Consider the following 21,716-nt stretch of genomic DNA (forward strand, 5'->3'; position numbering starts at 1 on the left):
TAAGAGTGAGGGAGTGTGGGTGCGAGACAGTCACTCACCGTGTATCAGGCTGTTTGAGGATGTGTTTCACTGCCTGAGCCAATGTGAAAGTTTTGCCTGTGCCATAGGGTCCAATGATGAGCACAGGAGGGAGATTGATGGACAGTGGAGTGGTGATAGCCAAAATGGCCTCCTTCTGTTTGGCGTTTAAACGAGGGTCCAACTGCTCGTCCCACTGTCTGCATAAAGCGGCACAAATACTTGGACATGTTTACGTACTGTATTTGCTTTGCCTGTAAAGACGCACTATGGACCCTTTTCACGTGACGTCACGACAAACGCGGCCGCCATTTTGGACATGTACTACCAGTAGTTTACCACAGCCAACATTGAGGAACGGCAGCAAAGAAAGTTTTTACTTTCAGCAAGACTTCCATCATGCCACTATATTGTTGTGCACCTGGATGTAGTAACCATCAACAAACAAGGCAAGGGTTATCATTTTATCGGATCCCGACGGAGAAGATGGATAGCGGCCATTAACAGGAAAGATTGGCAGCCCTCGGCATACCAACGCTTGCGTAGTGACCACTTTGTTGGAGGTAAGACGAATAAAATTAGCCAGAAAAGGCATTACATTGCTGTTAACATTCTGTGGCGGCGAGTGTGTAACCAAATAGGTTAAAATAACCCATTGTAACCTCTTTGTTCTTCTGTAGTAGCTATTGTTGAGTAGCTAATGTCAACAACATAGTAGCTAGTATGTTACTGTAGCAATGTTTACGTTCAATCATTTGAATGACTGTTAAAACCTTTCAGTCTCAAGTTTTTCCTTTACTGTATTTACTAGTTTACTATACAGCCGGATCCAGTGTAAATAGCTGCCGGAGCCAGTGTAAACAGCTGCCGGAGCCAACGTCCGAGGTTCCGGAGCGTGCTCCGGCTTGCTCCCCCTCAAATTAAGCAGCGCACTCCGGCTTGCTCCCCGTCAAATTAAGCAGTGCACTCCGGCTTGCTCCCGGAGTGCTCCGGCCTGCTCCCGGAGTGCTCCGGCCGAGTTTCCGGAGCGCGCTCTGGCTTGCTCCCCCTCAAATTAAGCCGCGCGCTCCAGCTTCCGGAGCGCGCGGCTTAATTTGAGGGGGAGCAAGCCGGAGCGCGCGGCTTAATTTGAGGGGGAGCAAGCCGGAGCACGCTGCTTAATTTGAGGGGGAGCAAGCCGGAGCGCACTGCTTAATTTGAGGGGGAGCAAGCCGGAGCGCGCTGCTTAATTTGAGGGGGAGCAAGCCGGAGCGCACTGCTTAATTTGAGGGGGAGCAAGCCGGAGCGTATGTCAGTGAACAATCCTGGTGGAAGCAGGTAAACGTCGTTCTCTAAGCCTGCTAACCTCAATTTTTGCAAATACCTCTCCCTCTGCTCACCCTGTAAATGCCCTACGTCGCTGGATAGTGAAGGTGTTTTCTGCATCTCGCTCCTTTTTCTTTTATGTGTTTTTCGTTTGTCGCCTTCCTCGCATTCAAACTGATTCGAGCCAAAGTCCACTACATGTCCAAAATGGTGGTCGGGTTTGCGAAGGTCATGTGACTGAAAAGGGTCTATATGGACAAATGTTTTTGGTGACTTGAACACTTTTTTTTTTTTTTTTGTACACACCATTTTAGATTTAGCCCCCCCCCGTGCTGTTCTAATAACCTCCACTCTTCTTCTGGGAAGGCTTTCCACTAGATTTTGGAACGTAGCTATAGGGCTATGCTCATTACACCATAATAGCACCATATGGATGATGGTCAGGTGTCCACAAACATTTGGCTGTAAAGTGTATTTGAACACAGGGGCCTAGCGAATGTTAACGCATGTGTGAAAACGTTCCAGCACTTACCTATTGGGGCTCCAGGGGATTATAGGAGTTAGGCTGATGTCAGGAAAGAGGATGCTGTTGTCACGGAGGCGGTCTAGAGCATAGTGCATTTCACACAGCGGAAGCCTGTTGAGCTGAAACTGCAGCTCCACCTAGCAGATCAGAGGGGAACCTAATCAACACGTGCTAACTTGGCCTCAGGTCTTTGTGAACGGTTATGTCTCTTTCAAGTGGGCAATTCAGAAAAGCAATAATCTGTTAAATCTACTTTCAAGTAAGTTCTCACAGTCTGCTCAATGTTCTAACTAGCACAACTGGAAAACACCCCAGTCAGAAGCTCATATGCAAAAATCCACAGGAATCTGATGATCCACAAATGAGCCTTTTCAAATTACAGCAGACAGCTGTGAAGGATTTCATGGGGATTCCACAAGACAAAGGAGCCTGTCTCTCTGGCTTTCATGGTGCTTCAGTACAGTAGAGGATGTGCCAGATGGGGGAAGTGGCTGTAACAAATGGAAATCGCCATACTATCTTTAAGGGAGAAAAGCATGTGTGATTTAGGCCCTGTCCACACGGCAACGGATTCAGGTGAATCTGATAAAATCGTTTATCGTTTCAGCCTGGCGTCCACACGGCACCTAGCCTGGGCCCGCCCATCCTAAGTGTGACGCAACACGGGGGCCTGTTGCGAACTTAGTCTGGCAAGGCAAGCTATCTCCAGCTCTTCCAAGCTCCCGAAAAATCGGGAGCCAATCAACTTTGAGCAACTCCAACGGCCCTGGGTAGAGGCGTGTTCAAGGCAGTGACGTAGTAGAACTGCGACCGGAAGCCATAGATTGTTTACGGAATCTATGCCGGAAGTGCTTCATTCACTAGAAACATTACGAACATGGAGCAGCGGCAAGCCTTTGACACAGCGGTAGATGCTGTATTGAAAGCATTCAACGGGAAGTTCTCATTGAAAACGGAGCAAAGAGCAGCCCTGGAGGTATTTATTTTTTTCCTGTTACTCAAGCAGTTTCCGTCGCGTCACATACGTCAGAGGAAAGAGTGATGTGATTGGTTTAAGCTTCATCACAGCCTTTTCTGGCTTCGACCAGTAGCAAACAGGCATTTCAGGGAGGCGGGTCAACCACGCACTTTGGGAAACGGTTGGGCTTAATATCATTGCCAGACCAAATGCTCGCAGAGCTTTGAAGTTGCGTTAGCCAGACTACACGGCACCAGCATTTTGGGTGCCCCAAAACGAAATCTTTTGCGAACGGGTTCCAGAGTGGAAAAATCTGGCAACAGCGCTGTTGCGAAGTCGTCTGGATGAGTAGAACGGATTTGTTTACGATGACGTCACAACCACATGACTGTCAGTGCTTCACGCCGGGTAGAAGTGTAACGAACTCGATGCGAGTTGTCAACAAATCCTATAACTTGGTTCATGAAACGCGCTTACAAAATATTTTCACTGTGAATATTTATTGTGTAATGGTGCAAAGTGAGAGAGTGAGAGAATAGCCCTTAGGGCAGAGTCTTTAGTCCAAACACTGTGGAAGCAGTATAACCAAAACTGCGCACCGCCTGTGAGCTTTCCAAAAACAATCCCACCAGCAAATATAGGAAAAAAAAAAAAGGAGCGATCTCACCTCTTCAGATGCTGGTTCAAGTCCGACAATACATTCCTCAAAAAGGGTGTAGAAGAATATCAACGTGTAGCATTCAATTTATTCCGGACCATTAAAGAATTCTGGAGGATATCAGAATGTTGGCATACCGGCTTCCATCTACCCCCATTCATTCCTCTTTCCGCGTCTTTCGTTTTACGCTACTAATTAATAATCAAAACTTTATGTGGCTAATGCTACAGGAGAAGGGGTTTATGCGCGTGCGTCTACTTCTATTGTTCTGGTGTCTCTGATGGGACCGTCTTACAGCGCACGTAGAGGTGTGGCATGTGTATTGCATCGTTTTCAGCAAGCGTTGCGTTGCCATATGAACCTGATATTTTACTGATCCGTTGCCCATGTGGACGCGATATTTAAAAAAAAAAAAAAAAAAAAATCTCATTGCCGTTGTCGTGTGGATGTAGCCTTAAACTAAAGCCTATTCTTTAGAGGCAGACCTATGACAAAAAGGCTCTGTGATTGGGCCATTACAACTCAATTACAGCTTTAAATGATGGCAGCTGTTTAAAACCTGGTTTATTCTAACAAAAGGAGCTTATTTTTAATGGGATCAATGTCAGGATGCATAATGGCAGAAAGGTATACTGAATTTGAGCTAATGCACTGAGAAGCACTAACTGGGAATTAAATGTTTCTCATGAGCAGAACAGAGAAATGCAGTATACAAAGCTGCACATGAATCACGCCTGGTGATGTTTGTATGAAGCGCTGAAACAAAAATCACACAAATCTGGCTCAGGCGCTATTCAGAATCCCACCTGCAGCTCCCTGTCAGGCATCAGATTGAGCTCCTCACAGCAGTCCTTGCAGATGCGCAGGAAGATGTAGTCCTTGGTCTTTTCCTCTATCAAGGCCTCATAGACGCGCTCCTTGGCACTGGCAGGCTGGCCTTGACACATCCGATCCCGGCTCACGGGCAACAGCAGTACGGAGTTCACCTTCGTCATCACCAGCCGTCCTGCCAGTGTGTCCTCAGACAGCGTCTCGGTTAGCTTGAAGCGAGCGAACAGCTGGCCGTTTTGGGCGTACTTAGCACCTCCAGATATTCCCGTCAACATGAAGCTGGAGACCAGCTGCAGATTTACCTTGATGTTGAACCTGGGAAGGCAAAATAGTTTTTTTTTTTTGTAATTTTCTCTTTATTTAGCCATCAGGTCATATACAATAGAGGATATTATCCTTCCATTTCTCATTTCTTTCTTTCTTTACACAGTAGTTTCCTTTGCAAAAACTAAAATAGGTAAACAATTCAAACCCAAATAAAACCATTTCTAGCAGAGAAAACCCAAAAAATATCCATCCATCATCGTCACAACATTGTGTGCCTGGGCCATTTTTTTAACATTTTTATATACCCAGGGGTGATAGCGTTCCGGCGCCGCGCCGGATTTCCGGCGTACCGCGGCGCCGGAAAAAAAAAAAAAATAATCTAGTTCGCCCATTATCCTGTGTCATTCTGAGATGCGCAGATAGACAGTAAAGGGAATTCCGAATTCCCTTTACTGTCTATCTGCACATCTCAGAATGACACAGGATAATGGGCGAACTAGTTTTTTTTTTTTTTCCGGCGCCGCGGTACGCCGGAAATCCGGCGCGGCGCCGGAACGCTATCACCCCTGTATACCGTATTTTCCAGACTATACGTCGCTCCGGAGTTTAAGTCGCATCAGCCAAAAAATGCATTATGAAGATGAAAAAAAACATATATACGTACGTCGCACCGGACTACAAGTCGCACTTTTTTGAAGGGTTATTCTATCCATAGAATCTGTGATTCTATCTGATAAGCGGCGCGTGGCTACTGCGCGACTGCATTGCTTATTTAATAAACGAACAGTTGAGCAGTGATAACGCGCCCTTTGCCCTGTAAGTAGCCTAGTCTGATCACTTTAAGGCCCACTTTACACGGGGACGGTCTGAAACAAAAACGCAAAAGTCCGTTTTCGTTCTCACTTTTTTCCGCGTCTACACGACCGTTTTCAAGGAGGAAATCTGCGTCTATATGGTGACGCATAAATGTGTGGAATTCAATTGGATGTGCATGCCAGGCGGCTAGGCGGTGCTGTGAAAGACCTCCGCTATGTCTGCACGCATGCGCAACGTCTTCCATCTTGTCTGATCTGCACATCTGCGCCGCGAAAACTTTGACTACTCTGGCTATGGTAAGTAAGAAAGTAAGTAAAAAAGTAAGAGCATGCTATACCCGCCTCTGTTCATTAACGGTATATGTGCAGATTCGGTATAGATGTTCGAAGGACTCCTGGACGTTTATTAAAGCTGCCAGAGCAGCTTGAAGGTCCGTTGGATCGATGTAATCAGACATGCTCTTACTTTACTTACTTTCTTACTTCCCGGGCTGGCATGTACAGTATATGACATATGTATGACGTAAATGCGTACCCGACGTGAGCAGATCCGAGCAGAGTTTCGCGTATTGGGTAGTTTAGACGGATATGCAACGGGGGCTGTTTTTAACTTATCCACTCTGGAAGGCGTTTTCAATTTTTTCTGTTTTTCAGCCTCGGAAACGCCGTCCCCGTGTAAACGAAAGGCACTTCCGATAAAATATTTAGTAGTTTTTACCCAACAGCCTCCTCGTGTAAACGGGCCCTAAATATCTACTACTATCTTTAATACTATCAGTATCATTATTACGAAGAGCCTATATTATTATTATAACTAATATTAGTAGCCTATTACTGATGCATTAATCAGTTTGCTTTTAGAATATTTTTACCGGTAGGGCTTATTATCGCCCCATGGCTCTTTCATCTGTGTTATTAAAGCTGTAGTCATCATCGAGGAGTGTCATTCTTCATTTTTGTCGAATTTTATTTCATCAAATCAGAGGCCAAGTAGGCTATAGGTATATCATCTCCAAAGACAGGTACGGTAGTAAAAACAACCGTCTAGTGAAAAAAAAACAACAACCGCTCAGAGAAAAAAAAAAAAAAAAAACCAGGCAGAAAGTGCACCTGCCAGTTAACGTCATATCAGATAAAAACATTAAACGTTATTCAGACCATTAACACCATAACATCAGAGACGAAGAATAAAGTTCATCTTGGAAGGAGAGTTATTTTTAAAAATGCAACATATATATACATCGCAGCGGAGTACAAGTCGCATGGCCAGCCGAACCATGAAAAAAAGTGCGACTTATAGTCCGAAAAATACGGTACAATAAAAACAATTAGAACATAGGGGTAAGTTTCACTGTTTTCCTTAGAAAAGAATTAAAGAAAAAGTGACCTGCATCCATACATTACAGGAAGATGCCTCAAGCAAAATCTGATCTTAAACCCACTTGTTCAACATACCCAGTCCATCTAATGCCGCTTTTCCACTACAAACGCGGCTGAGCCGTGCCATGCTGAGTCGGGCTGAGTCGGGCTGAGTGGGGCTGTTGGAGTTGCATTTCGACTACAACCGTGCTGAATCGTGCTGGCTGGAAGTGGGTGGACACATTGGGTGGAGTTAGCGAAAGTGGGTGGACGTCACGTGATGTCATTAAGCGGCGCAAACAGTGACATCAGTGAGCTTTTAAGCGGTAGTCTCACGACCCGGATAGTAAACAATAAACATGGAGGACATGGAGTCGTTAGTGTTGCTGGTCTTGGTGCTGTGGCTTGTTGTCACCGACAATGCCAACAGATACTGGCAAGAGCGTATAGATGAGGCGAGGCACATAAGGCTTCAGAAATTCTCATAATTCGTAATTCTTCTCCTTCCGGGTTTACGGTGTTTACAGATCCCAGCGTGCTCGCGGGGCGTGTGTGGGCATGTGAGGACACTCCTCCACACCAATCAGTGCACAGGGGAGTGTCTGCTCATGCCCCCAGCCTCACTCAGCTCGGTTTGGCTCGCTTCAGCCCCACTCCAAAACCGTGCGAGTTTTGGGTGCTAAGCAGGGCTGAAGCGAGCTGAGTCGTGCTGTTCTAAGGTAGTCGAAACGCAAGCCGTGTCGGGCTGAAGCGAGCTGAAAAAGGGTAGTGGAAAAGGGCCATAAGCCAGATTCTAGAAAAGTCGTCAGTCTTTATTTTGAGGGAGTAATGCTGCGTTCGTGTGCTATGGGAAGATGATATTTTCCAGTTGGGAAGTGGTATTTACCAGTGTGTTGTGTTTACATGCTTTTGTTGTTGTTGACAAATTAAAGATGGTGGACCAGATTCAAGTTAGCAATAGTTAGTTAGCTATCGTTAGCAATAGCGTCTGCTCTGGATAGGTAAAAACAAACCATAACACATTTTTAAAGGAAACGGATTCTAACGTATTATATTACACGTGTTAATGACGCAACATTGCATAGACACAAAAAACTACCCACTAGTACTAGTAAAAAAAAACTTTAGTAGCATACAATGCTTACCATTCAAGTATCTTGTACCGCTCGCTGCCATGTTGAAAAGGTTAAAGTTCATCTCATCTCGGCAACTCGTGTATCAAAATTTTCTACGAGTTGCCCAGTGGAAAATACCACAAGAGGGGGCATTCATATGTGCTTTCCATGTCGGCGTTTGGTATTTACCATAATTCCCATAGCACATGAATGCAGCATAAGTCAACTTTTCCATTGTGTACATATCATGAATTACATCTAGCCATTCTCCTATTGTAGGAGGATCTGACTTTAACCATCTTCTTGATATTGTTTTTTTACTCGCCACCGGTAGTATGAGTAACAACTTTTTATCCCAGTAGTCCCAACAATCAAGTGAAATATTTCCTAAGTATAAAATGTCAAATCTACAAGGAATGTCTACTTCAAAAATCTTGTTCAGGTGAAAGTGGATGTCTCGCCAGTATGGTGTTATTATTGGGCAATCCCAGAAAACACGAAAGTGATTGGCCTCATTTGCCCCACAGGCCCTCCGGCAGGCAGTGCTAGATATTTGTGTGTGCTGCTGTAATGGTGTTATAAAAAAAAAATCTCGATAAGTTTTTCCAGCTATATTCACGCCATGTGTTTGAGCATGTTGTTCCCCATTGTAGTTTCCACAGATTTCCCCATTCTTCTTCAGATATTCTAAGATTACCTTCCTTTTCCCATTTATCCTTAATATATAGAGTGTTGTCTGGACTAGCTTGACGTAATGCCTGGTACAATCTAGATACAACCTTCTTGCAAGTTACTGAATTATTAGCTCCCTGGAACACTTCTAAAATACCTGTCTTTTGCCCCTCTATTGCTCTAACTATATGTTCCTGAAAGTATCGCCTAAACCAGTGATTCTCAAACTGTGGTACGCGGGCTCCATTCTAGTGGTACGCCAAAGAATCACTTAATTAAATATAAATAAAATTTAAAAAATAAAATAAAACAAAACATGAGGGCGGCACGGTGGTGTAGTGGTTAGCGCTGTCGCCTCACAGCAAGAAGGTCCGGGTTCGAGCCCCGTGGCCGGCGAGGGCCTTTCTGTGCGGAGTTTGCATGTTCTCCCCGTGTCCGCGTGGGTTTCCTCCGGGTGCTCCAGTTTCCCCCACAGTCCAAAGACATGCAGGTTAGGTTAACTGGTGACTCTAAATTGAGCGTAGGTGTGAATGTGAGTGTGAATGGTTGTCTGTGTCTATGTGTCAGCCCTGTGATGACCTGGCGACTCGTCCAGGGTGTACCCCGCCTTTCACCCGTAGTCAGCTGGGATAGGCTCCAGCTTGCCTGCGACCCTGTAGAACAGGATAAAGCGGCTACAGATAATGAGATGAGAAAATAAAACGTGAAATACTATCCATAATATCCGAATGGATGAAAATATCTTATCAACCGATGACAAGAAAATGAAAGGAGATACAAATTAAGTTAATAATTTTAAAAACTTTGCAAGTGCTTCTGGGTAGCCATACGTAGCGTACGTACGCATTCCCGCCGGTTCCGCTGACAGACGGTTATCCGCCATTGGTAGCTACAGACTAGGCTGTGATGGGAAAAGGTGGAGGTGGCTTTGCTAATTATGACGAGTATGACAAAATTACTGCCGTGGCTTAAATCCGCGAATGGGAGCGTGGATCAGGAGAGACGGAGAACTGAAGAGGACGTGTGTGAGCCGAGCGCAGATGCTAACGACAGTGGCAAAACCAGCCCCAGAACTGCTAGCAAACGGCAGAAACCAGTGAGGAGGAAGTATGACGAAAAATACATAAAACTGGGATTCATTTGGAGCGGGACAGAGGAGCTGCCCAGGCCGCAGCGTGTTGTATTCGGTGACGTTCTGAGCAATGAGTCCATGAAACCATCGCATCTCAAACGGCATCTTACAACCAAACACACAGCACTAAAGGACAAACCAATGGATTTTTTTTATGAAAACGTGATGAACTGAAGCAGTCCAAGTCCACCATTCTGTCCTATGGTACACCCGTAGCCAAAGCACAGGAAGCTTCATATCGTGCCAGCCTCCTGATCGCCAGAGCCGGTAAGCCGCACACAATCGGGGAACTGCTGTGTTTGCCATTAGCCAAAGAGATGACACGTATCATGCTTCATGCTTTTCCTCACTTTTGTTTTATTCTTAATCTTATTGTTCTTCCTCTGTTTGTGGGTGTGTGTTTCTGTTTCAGAAAGCAGTCACTGGAGTTAAGAAACGGCAAGAACTGCAGCTATGCATAGCCTGTTTTGATTTTTTTCAAGTACATCAAGTACAGTACTTTTTTTACTTAACATTTAAGTACAGTAAGTACATTTTCATTTATGCTACGTTCACACTGCAAGGCTTAATGCTCAATTCCGATTTTTTTGTGAAATCCGATTTTTTTGTGAGGTCGTTCACATTAACAAATATATGCGACTTGTATGTGATCCTCAGTATGAACGAAAAGCGACCTGAAAGTGTTCCGCATGCGCACTGCAGGATACGACGACGTCACACGCAGTGAGCATGGCCAGTGTTTACGGAAGTAAAACCGCCCGGTTGCGGTATGACCCATCCAATCTAGCTTGAATAGCTGCATCCCCCCAAATGGAAATCAGCTCCCTAACCTCTGCGTCCTTCCATTGAGAAGATTCAGAACCTTCACAGCCCGAAGCGTCCCTCGCATTGATGTCATGCGCAGGGGCGCAGATACGTTTTTTGAACTGGGGGGGACAAAGCTGCCAGCAAACCAACCCCAACCCCGATATGCCTGTCAAACTTGTTGTGGGTTACCATAGCAACCAAGCTCGAGCTCGCAACCTGTGCAGTCTGCGCAGCTCAACCAACCGAATATCAGTCTTTGTTTTGTTTTATGTGAGTTGTTGCAACTATGTATACACTGCTGTGCACCTCAATAAACCGAATGGTAATTAGGCTTTTGATTTTTCCGTGAGGTTTGCCTTATGCAAAGAAAGACAGCATAGACGTTTTTTCCTCCCTACAAGTGGGGGGGACCGAACGAAGTGAATTTAAATCTGGGTGGGACGAATCCCACCCGTCCCCCCCTCTATCTGCGCCCGTGATTATGCGCCATGTTGTTGTAACTTTTTTGAGAGACCCGCCGCCTACTTCAGCGCAGAATAGTGACGTTTGTGGCTTGTTGATGACGTGCAAGTCGGATGAATGAGACCTGGCGGTTCAGACTGAAGTCGCATATGAAAAGAGCGGATAGGAATCGGAATTAGGACCACATATCCAAACGGCCTGGGTCGGATTTGAAAAAAATCGGATCTGTGTCATTCATATGGTCAATAAAAGATCGGATACAGGTCACATATGGGCGAAAAGATCGGATTTGAGTCACTTCAGCCTGCAGTGTGAACGTAGCCTTTATCTTTAAGAACTGTCTTTTAATATTTTAGTACAATGTTTATTTCACTTATGTGCAATTAATTTTTTGATTCATTATTTAAGTACAGTGTTTTATTTTCCTATATTTAAACACAGTGTTACTGTTCAAAGTACTGTGTGTAATGTTACAGTGGCCAACAATATTAAATATACTTGTTAAATAAAACCTCCGCCTTGTTTTTAATGAATACTTAGGCCTACTACGCTACTGTATTTTAATGTTGGTCATTATACAGTAGCGTAGAGATTGGTTATTGTACGTAGCGTTGAGAGCCAAGTATTTTCTGAGGTGGTACTTGGTGAAAAAAGTTTGAGAACCACTGTCCTAAACTGAACGTATCTATAAAAATCTTGGGGTCGTAATCCATTCTCTTGCTGCAACAACTCAAAGCTCTTAAAGTGCCATTCCACCATTGGATGTATTCTTTGGCATAAAATACAATATATTTTATGACAACATGACTAGACAGAGAAATCTTTTAGCTTCAAAATGATATATCAAACATAATTTTTTGACAACGACAAGTATATTAATTTTGCGACCAAAGTCACCTACCCTTTTAATTTCCGCGCGGTAGTGAAACGTGATGTCATCGGCAGGTTCCCCTTCTTGTGTACCATGTGCCGGTCTATTTTTAGACCAGGAAACCCCCAAAGTGAGAGAGTCATTTCTCCTCGTATATGGGGGCCAAAAAAATTGCGAAAAATTTTGAGTTAATCTTTCAGTTAGCTAGATTTATTGGTATTAGCTAGATTTATTGGTATTATTTTTATCGCGTTCTATCCGCCATTGCTGATAATATGTGCCACGTCACACGTCACGTGGTACACAAGAAGGGGAACCTGCCGATGACATCACGCGCGGAAATTAAAAGGGTAGGTGACTTTGGTTGCAAAATTAATATACTTGTCGTTGTCAAAAAATTATGTGTGATATATCATTTTGGAGCTAAAAGATTTCTCTATCTAGTGATACCATTTATATATGTTGTCAAAATATATTGTATTTTATGCCAAAGAATACATCCAATGGTGGAATGGCACTTTAAGTGTGCCTTTATTTACAAATGTGGCAAAATTGTTTTTAAATACCATGATGCTATCCAGTGCACATGTACACAAATTCCCCAAAACAAGCTAAAAACAACAAATGTAAGTGTGACCGCACGTTTCACTAGTTATTGCGGTTTTCTTTAGTCATTCAGTCATCGCAGAACTGCTGTCACATAATATAAAAATATGCAAGCTTCAAATGGTTTAACATGCCAAAAATGATAAACGTCTAGAACTGTAGACAGACAGAATGTACGTTTTGCATGCTGACTTGCATTTTTAAAGCAAACCTGTAAATCTCCTACATCAGATGCCTATGCTATTGATTTTAAAAAAGTGCTCAAGTCTACATACAACCGTCTGAAGATTATCAAATAATATAAAATGTCCTAGAGCTTGTATTTTCCTCCAATTACATAAAGTTTAACTGCTTTCCTTACATTTAGTACCACTGGCAATCTGGGACTATCAAAAAAAAAGAAGCTGTCATTTTACATGGAATATGATTTAAGTCTGACCTCTAGTGGTTAGGGGAAACAAGCTCAACTGTGAGCTACTGCTCACTTAAAGTGCTGATGACACGTTTTTGACATCTTTGGCGATGTTTTATAACATAAGTAATTCCCGATGATCCATATATTAATTCACGAAGGCGCCTATTTTACAAGTTATGATGATAAACGCGGCTATTTGGGCAAATTTGACGGGGCTGCAGCACCCAGGAGACGAAGGAGGAGGAGGAGCTATATGACGTCAGCAAAAGAACCTTCCTCCTAACTTACCAGTTTGTTGTTGATGCGACAGGTGTTCAGTTTATCATTATTAGTATTTTTATTAGACATTATTATACATTATTATATATAGTTATTATGCCTTCGCGTTGTGTTGCCGGCTTTTGCTCCAAAACCCACAAGGATGGGGTAAGTTTATTCAAGTTTCCCAGAGATCCCGAGCTGCGTGTGAAGTGGGTGAAGCAAGTCAGGCGCACTCGTGACAAGTGGGAGCCCTCACCAACATCCGTCCTGTGCTCTGAACACTTCGATTTGGATTGTTTTGACACCCTTCCCAGCTTAAAAGAATCTCTTGGGTGTTCAGTTCAGCACAAACGTGTGTACCATCAGCAGTGCCTACACAGTGTTGCCAGATTGGGAGGTTTCCTGCCCAGTTGGGCAGTTTCAAGTGCATTTTGGTGGGTTTTGAACATATTTTGGGCTGGAAAACGTCAGCAGTATCTGTTGCCAGATACTGCTGAAGTTTTCCAGCCCAAAATATGTTCAAAACCCACCAAAATACACTTGAAACCGCCCAACTGGGCGGGAAACCTCCCAATCTGGCAACACTGCCAGTATTCCGGAGGGGGTCTACTAGTAGCTATGCCGGATCCAAAGACAGTCCTCCTGTCAGAACATGTGTTGTGAAACGACATAAGATAAAGGTACGTAGAGCTACAGATTCTACATGATAATCATAAATGTAATCATAAAGTCGGCGTGATATCAGTCATGTATTTGCTTGTGAAAGCTTGCGGCTTTCATGTAACTGCCGCCTAGCAACGAGAGGCAAAGGGTAAAGAGGGTAGGCTATCATAGATTCTATTCGGAACAGATCAACACAATTCTAGACTCCCAGAAGAGGAAGAGCTAGCACTAGAGAGTTCACCGGCGTTTTCATGTGCCATTTCCATTGAGTAGAACCAGAGTAGAACAGCCAGTGAACCGCAGCGTGTTCTTCCGCTGACGTCACAACATGGCCGCGAGCCACGGACCCAGTTTTCTTGCGCTGTGCAATTAAAAGCTGGATGTTTGCGTAACAACAGCTTCTTTTCACGTAATTATAACAGAAATCTAACATGTTTGCCATGTTGTATAGTTTATTTTTAAGAAATTGCATAGAGTCATGTTCGTGTCATCAGCCCTTTAAGGCCAATTTATGCTGACAACCCAGTCCTCGCAGATGGCGTCTGCGTAGCCCCCCCACCTTTGCAGACGCTCTGCACACACCTCCCAAAAATTGTGACCACCGCAGAAGCCTCGCAGACAGCGTCGCAGACAAGAGGGCTCTGATTGGTCCACTCTACATCCGCTGCACACGCACTTCCGCTTCCCTACTTTCCCGGTTTGGTTTGTTTTCACGACCGCCATTTTTAAAAACACGAGCGAAGATGGAGCAGCATGAAGAGCGGTTGATCGAGGAAGTGAGGAAGTACGTACATCTATACGACTCCAGTTCTAGTCATTATAAGTAACCGGAGGATAAACACTCCACTAACCACACCCACCAACTACTCCTAGCGATTTCGCGCCTTCGCGCCCCCTTGCGTTGTGGCGGTGAATAACATCGCGCACGCCTATTACTCCCCGCTCAACGATAAACTACAACTGTCTGCGAAAAGCTATCTGCGAAAGCCTTGTCGCAAGAGCATGCAGAGGCCCTTACATATACCCACACTTTCGCTTATATCAGAATGCAAGCAATTGAAGGAATAGGACACTTATGAATGTTGACTTCAACAAATAATTAACCCTGAAACAAGTAAAGAGCAGTGTCTCTCCCCAGGGATTTCAAATAGCACCCTGGTAAATTGTCATTTTCAAATAGCGTCAAAATCCACACCGTGTGTTTCGCAAATATGTTGTCGGTAAACAGAAAGTCGATGTGCGACAGACCTGAAAACGGTATACACGGTATAGAACCCCAAGCTAGGGCTGCTCGATTATGGAAAAAATAATAAATCACGATTATTTCAGTCAATATTGAAATCACGATTATTCAAACGATTTTTTGAAACAATGCATTTATTCAGCATTTCTCTTTAAAACAAAAAAAACCCCTCTGTTATTGATCATTTACGTTCACCTTTCTTTCAAACTGAAAATAAATATAGTCTAGAAAAACTTAAGTTTGCGATGTATAAAACAAAATAAAAATATTCTTTTGACATAAGACAGAGAAAAACAAATGTATACAGGCTGCACGTCTTTGGCTAAATAATATCCGATGGATGCTGTGAGTGCGTTGTGCCTCTCCAAACTCGTGGCATACGGAGTGGCATTGTAGAGAGTGGCTGAAATGGATGGCTGCATTGTCTTGCTGGTTGTGGCGGCATCGGCTTTATCTTTTTGTTTGCTTTTTGTTGTTTCGTCGTGAATAACTTTATGGCTCAGTTTCAGGTGGTTGAAGAGGTTTGTAGTGTTGCCAAGAGGCGCAGATACTACCTTATTGCAAATCTTACACACGATGCGCTTCTGTTCCACGTCGGATTCTTCGAATCCAAAGTGATCCCATATTACAGACGTTTTTCGTCCCTTTTTGTCGACCAACCGATTCCGCCCTCCTTCTGTCATCTTGCGAGCCTACCTCGCGCCAAACAATTCACAATCTCCCCTCCTTTCAGCTGCGTGAGTGGAGAGCCATAGAGACACACACACTGCTTCCGCCGCGTGAGTGTTGTCGGCAAGTCTGCGCATGGGCCCGCGGGAAGGAAATGTATTGCGGGTGCGCGTCCCCGACAAACGGCAAAATAATTGTTTCAACTCGATTATATGAATTTTGAGATCGTTTGACACAAAAATCGAAATCGTGATCAAAATTCGATTAATTGCACAGCCCTACCCCAAGCTGAAGCTCAGTACCAAATATCAAGCAGGTGTGAGTTGTAGTTGCTGAGAAAAAGGGTACAAAAATTTTGTAAATCCACCCTGTGTGTTTCGTAAACACATTCAGTCGGTAAACAGGAAGTCGATGTGCGACAGACCTGAAAACGGTAAACACGGTATAGAACCCCAGGCTGAAGCTCAGTACCAAATATCAAGCAGGTGTGCAGCGGTCTCAAAAGTAGCCGGTCACCGGCGGCAAATCGCCGGCTATGGCTTGTTATGCCGCCGGCTATTGTCAGTCGAGTCACAAAATTTAATATTAAATATTTCTGACAGCAAAACAAGTTGTGAACGTAAATTACATCCACTATGTCATGTATGTCTGTTGCCGCGTCAACTGTGTTTACATCCTCGACATGAGTGCAGCCATTACTGCCACCTGTGTTGCCAGATTGGGGGGTTTCCCGCCCAATTTGGGCAGTTTTAAGTGCATTTTGGCGGGTTTTGAACATATTTTGGGCTGTAAAACGTCAGCAGTATCTGGCAACATATTTTTTTTACTTAATACAAGAAATTAATGGATGCCAACATTTTTGCCAAAATGGTATTTTATTTTCCATTGTTTAGGCAGCTTCAGCATCATACTGTGAGATTCTGTTCAAATTGTTTTTTTCTTCTATGAAGCCTGAGCCATTTATTTTATTAGTTTATAATTATTGTTTAATTTAGTCTTCAGGAGAGACTGCCTGCACACAGTACTAGTATTAATAGTTTTTTTTCTTACATGAAAGCTGAGGCATTTATATTATATTTGAAGGTAACTTCATGTTGTGCTGTGAGGTTCTCTGCACTTTAACTTTTGAACCAACAGGTGCATTTGGATAAGTAAAGCCTATTTTTCGGCATTTTTGTAGTCCTGGTAATCTTTTATATTGGTAAAGTTGTTTATAGGACCATTTCTCAGTGTCTGTTTTTTTAATCAATAGTTTTTCAGTAATAACTTAATATTTAACATATCACTCAATTTTAAACAACCCCCGCGCCTCCCCCATGGCTTGCCCCCATAGTCTCCAAAATTTCTGTGGGAAACACTGGCGTGCGTAACAACGCTAATCAAGCTTAAGCTAGACGACCCGCCTCAAATACCCATCCCGGGTAAATGTTATCCCAATTTTAGATGGCCTGTTCCAAACCATCCCGCCCCATGAAAAATTCGTACTTGCATAATCTCTCTCTCTCTCTCATATATATATATATATATATATATATCCATCCCTGCATGCTTTGCATGCATTATATCTGCCGCTGGCAGACATTTTACCATTTTGCACCCTGCTGTAAATTATTTGTACCCTGCTATTCTCCCAAACTTTGAAGCCCCTGGGTGTGGTTTGTAGTTGCTGAGAAAAAGGGTGTTTCGGACGGATGGAAATACGGACAGAGGTAAACCAGTATAGGGTGGGGTGTTATATTCAAAAAAAAAAGAAAAAAAAAGGCAAGCAAGCACAAGTGCATCAGTGACTCATTCTCATTACGCAGCTAATTGACAATATACCTGCCAGTAGTTGTGCTGTAGCACTGCAAATCAGGGATTAAAAGGTACTCACTTGCTAACTTCTTTGTACTGCGCAATTTCCTCAATGTAGAGCAGGTCATGCAGGCGGGACTGGTAGTTCTCACGTGTGAGAGTCTTGTCCAACACGGACTGGGTGAAGAGCTGGTCAGCGGACAGTGGGATCTGATAGCGGCTGAGCAGACTTCGCTCCAGTTCCATGTTCTCATTGGGAATGAACTCCACAATGGTCTTGCAAGAGGAGTCCCAGCGCTTCGCCGTCATCAGGAGCTGCTGTCGTGCCTGCATCAAATGCTCCAGGTCTGCAAAGGCCACGAGGGTGAGAAGTAGTAGTGGGTGTTATATTAGTAGAAATGTGACAGTGGTAGAAATTTGTCAACCAGTAGAGATCAGAGGACAAAATTACAAAGCCTATTGCTGAATCCGCTTTCAAGCATTAAGTGCATTGCAAAAAAAAAAAAAAGTTTAAACCATTACTTCACTGAAACAGGTGATCAGTTTATGCACTGAGCTATGAGAATTGCATGAATGACACTGTGATAGGTGTACAGTAATTATGGGTCGGGGTTTTTTTTTTTTTTGCTCCCCGTGTTCTCAGGACTGTAATTTGCTTTTCTGAATTATCATTCTAAAAACGTGCATACTGTGCAACCAAAATTTGGAAAGTACTGTGACAAAGTTTTGTACTATAACCCACCGTGAGCATGACCTGCTCGACACTGAAGTGTGAACACACACTACCGTTCAAAAGTTTGGGGTCACCCAGACAATTTTGTGTTTTCCATGAAAAGTCACACTTTTATTTACCACCATAAGTTGTAAAATGAATAGAAAATATAGTCGAGACATTTTTCTGGCCGTTTTGAGCATTTAATCGACCCCACAAATGTGATGCTCCAGAAACTCAATCTGCTCAAAGGAAGGTCAGTTTTATAGCTTCTCTAAAGAGCTCAACTGTTTTCAGCTGTGCTAAAATGATTGTACAAGGGTTTTCTAATCATCCATTAGCCTTCTGAGGCAATGAGCAAACACATTGTACCATTATGGCCCTTTTCCACTACCCTTTTTCAGCTCACTTCAGCTCACTTCAGCCCGACACGGCTCGCGTTTCGACTACCAAAAACCAGCACGACTCAGCTCGCTTCAGCCCTGCTTAGCCCCTAAAACTCGCACGGTTTTGGAGTGGGGCTGAAGCGAGCCAAACCGAGCCGAGTGAGGCTGGGGGCGTGAGCAGACACTCCCCTGTGCACTGATTGGTGAGGAGGAGTGTCCTCACATGCCCACACACGCCCCGCGAGCACGCTGGGATCTGTAAACACCGTAAACCCGGAAGAAGAAGAATTACGAATTACGAGAATTTCTGAAGCCTTATGTGCCTCGCCTCATCTATACGCTCTTGCCAGTATCTGTCGGCGTTGTCGGTGACAACAAGCCACAGCACCAAGACCAGCAACACTAACGACTCCATGTCCTCCATGTTTATTGTTTACTATTCGGGTCGTGAGACTACCGCTTAAAAGATCACTGATGTCACTGTTTGCGCTGCTTAACGACATCACCTGACGTCCACCCACTTTCGCTAACTCCACCCAATGTGTCCACCCACTTCCAGCCAGCACGGTTCAGCGCGGTTGTAGTCGAAATGCAACTCCAACAGCCCCACTCAGCTCGACTCAGCCGCGTTTGTAGTGGAAAAGCGGCATTAGAACACTGGAGTGAGAGTTGCTGGAAATGGGCCTCTATACACCTATGGAGATATTGCACCAAAAACCAGACATTTGCAGCTAGAATAGTCATTTACCACATTAGCAATGTATAGAGTGGATTTCTGATTAGTTTAAAGTGATCTCCATTGAAAAGAACAGTGCTTTTCTTTCAAAAATAAGGACATTTCAAAGTGACCCCAAACTTTTGAACGGCAGTGTACTTATAATTTTGAGATAAAGGTTGACAAAAGAATTTAATTGACCAATAAGAAATTAAATTAATAAACCAGATACCATACTACACAAAAAGAATACATACTGATCATATTTTATAGGAATTTTTACTCCTACTTAGTAGGACTAGGGCTTTTGCAAAAATTTGAAGTTGTTCAGTGAGATGATCCAATTTAAAAAAAAAAAAAAGGGCCCTTTACCTTCAATCGATGCTGCGTCCACCATCACTCTCTGCATCAGCACAGGCTCAGAGCCGAAATCAAAGACTACGGTTTGACGGAAAGTGCCGAAGATCTCGGTTCTAAACGCCACCTCCACAGTGTAGAGGCAGTGATCCATGCCATTCTGCAGCAGTCCTACTCCAGTCCATTCCTGACAGCCACCCTCACACACCTGCTGGGGTACTTGGGTAGAGGTGTCACCTGCCGACACGGCCATGATGGAGAAGTGCGGTCGGTTGGCATCATAGAGCAGTGCGATGCGGTGCAACATGCGGGCAGGCTGGATATGAAAAGCGACACAAAGGAAAGGGTTTATAAAGCAAGGAAACTGGAACATCCAAGCAGTTCTAGATCAATGATGAGACTCCTGGTCATGATATACAGGAAGGGAAAATGCGCACATTTCTGCAGTGATTCTTGGATTATTTAATTATTCACTTTCTTGCTTCTGTAGTATGTTAGCTACTTTTCAAAACTGAATATGTTCCTAGACACAGTTAAATACTAAAAATTATGCTACAAAAAAAAAAAAAGTTAGGAAACAGCACTCTTAAAGGATTTGATGTTAGTATTTGCTAAGGGGTCATCCATAATTTTCAATCATTATCATGAGTCTACAAAGAGTAGACTTTTGAGCAACCCCCCCCCCAAAAAAAAGTGTACATTAGCGGACCAAAAAAAAAAAATAAATAAAAAAAAAAATAAAAATAAAAAAAAAAGGTAAATCTACATGGAATAGGAATTCAAAATAAAACCATGTCTTGTATTACTTTTTATTAAAATCGGATGACAGGACAATACAAAGATTCACAAGAGAAGAAAAGACGAGTCCAGAAGTTTTCATAGAAAGCAGGAGATTCATTTTTGAAAATTAGGGACCGTCTTTTTAAGGGGAGCTGTTGCCTTTTGGCTCCTCCTCTGCCGCGTCTCAGATGAATGCAGGAAACAATAAACGTTTAAAAACTGCTCGTACTCGTTTGAAGGAGTCTTGTGAATAGCTGTATTTCTGCTATTCACAAATTTGTAAATGTGGTCAAAATCTGGGTCAGCCATTGTTGTTGTATTGAAGAAAAAAAAGTGTGTAGAGCTAGCTGGCAACACCGATGTGGCGCGAAATTTTTAACATGGCGGCCGCCGATTTGCACATTGACAGATCATCATTTTTTCGTTTTTAAAAAAAAAGTGTACACCTCAGAGCCTAATCTAGGAATTTGAAAATAGGGGACAGATCCCTCACTAGTTGCAGAAACAGGGGACAGAAAATATTAACATGGGTAAAAATATCCCTCATTTGTTCCAGTTAGTGGGGACAGAAAAATAAGTAATACATTGGTAGATATTTTCAAGAGTACATCTATAAACTAGTGCTGTCAAGCGATTAAAATATTTAATCGCGATTAATGTCGCGACTGTCATAGTTAACTCGCGATTAATCGCAATTTAATCGCACATTTTTGTCACATGAAAAACCATTGTAATTCTCTTATCAGCATAAAAAAGTGAATGGGCTTGCTTTGTACCAATGATTTTTTTTTTTATTGCAGAGCATAACACGTCTTGTCACAGCCACTACTGCAAAGTCGGGCTGGAGCCGCCGATGGGAAAACGAAACCTAAGCCGAGCATTGTGGCTCTTCGTCCCGAGGCGCGGGGCTAACGCACCCTGCCCGCGCTGGTTCTTTGGGGGGAGGGCAGAGGACTCTGGCTGTGCGGGGCGTGGCATTACAGTCTAGCTGCTATCGTTTTTCTAAGCAAAGTCTCTGTTCCAAGCTCCTGGCAGTTTCAAAAGCTTATGAAAAACCTACATCATGTCACAGAGCGTTAATCTCGCGATAAAAAAAATTATCGCCGTTAAAATTGAGTCAAGTTAACGCGATAACGCGACATTTTTGACAGCACTACTATAAACAGAACAGTTTTATTAATCTTTATTTTTAGAATATCATTAACATAATACTAAATTGAACTTTCAACAAGAAAAATTAAACAAATTACTCAAAAAAAAAAACTAGCAATCATGCAGAATGTGTAAGATTACCAGGACTACAAAAATGCAGAAAAATA

General features: G+C 43.4%; 1 protein-coding gene across 1 annotated transcript in view; it reads right to left on the bottom strand.

The window, feature by feature from the left end:
- helz (helicase with zinc finger) overlaps window positions 1-21,716 on the bottom strand; it is a 161,857-nt gene that overhangs the window by 91,743 nt on the left and 48,398 nt on the right. Inside the window, exons 10-14 of the mRNA XM_060901748.1 lie at window positions 19,633-19,933; window positions 17,527-17,794; window positions 4,272-4,611; window positions 1,856-1,986; window positions 39-218 (exon numbers count right to left, since the gene is read on the bottom strand). Of these exons, the coding sequence (XP_060757731.1) occupies window positions 39-218; window positions 1,856-1,986; window positions 4,272-4,611; window positions 17,527-17,794; window positions 19,633-19,933 (1,220 nt within the window). The remainder of the gene's footprint in view (window positions 1-38; window positions 219-1,855; window positions 1,987-4,271; window positions 4,612-17,526; window positions 17,795-19,632; window positions 19,934-21,716) is intronic.

The sequence above is a fragment of the Neoarius graeffei genome, chromosome 20 (genome assembly GCF_027579695.1).
Source record: "Neoarius graeffei isolate fNeoGra1 chromosome 20, fNeoGra1.pri, whole genome shotgun sequence".
In the NCBI taxonomy this organism is placed as follows: domain Eukaryota; kingdom Metazoa; phylum Chordata; class Actinopteri; order Siluriformes; family Ariidae; genus Neoarius; species Neoarius graeffei.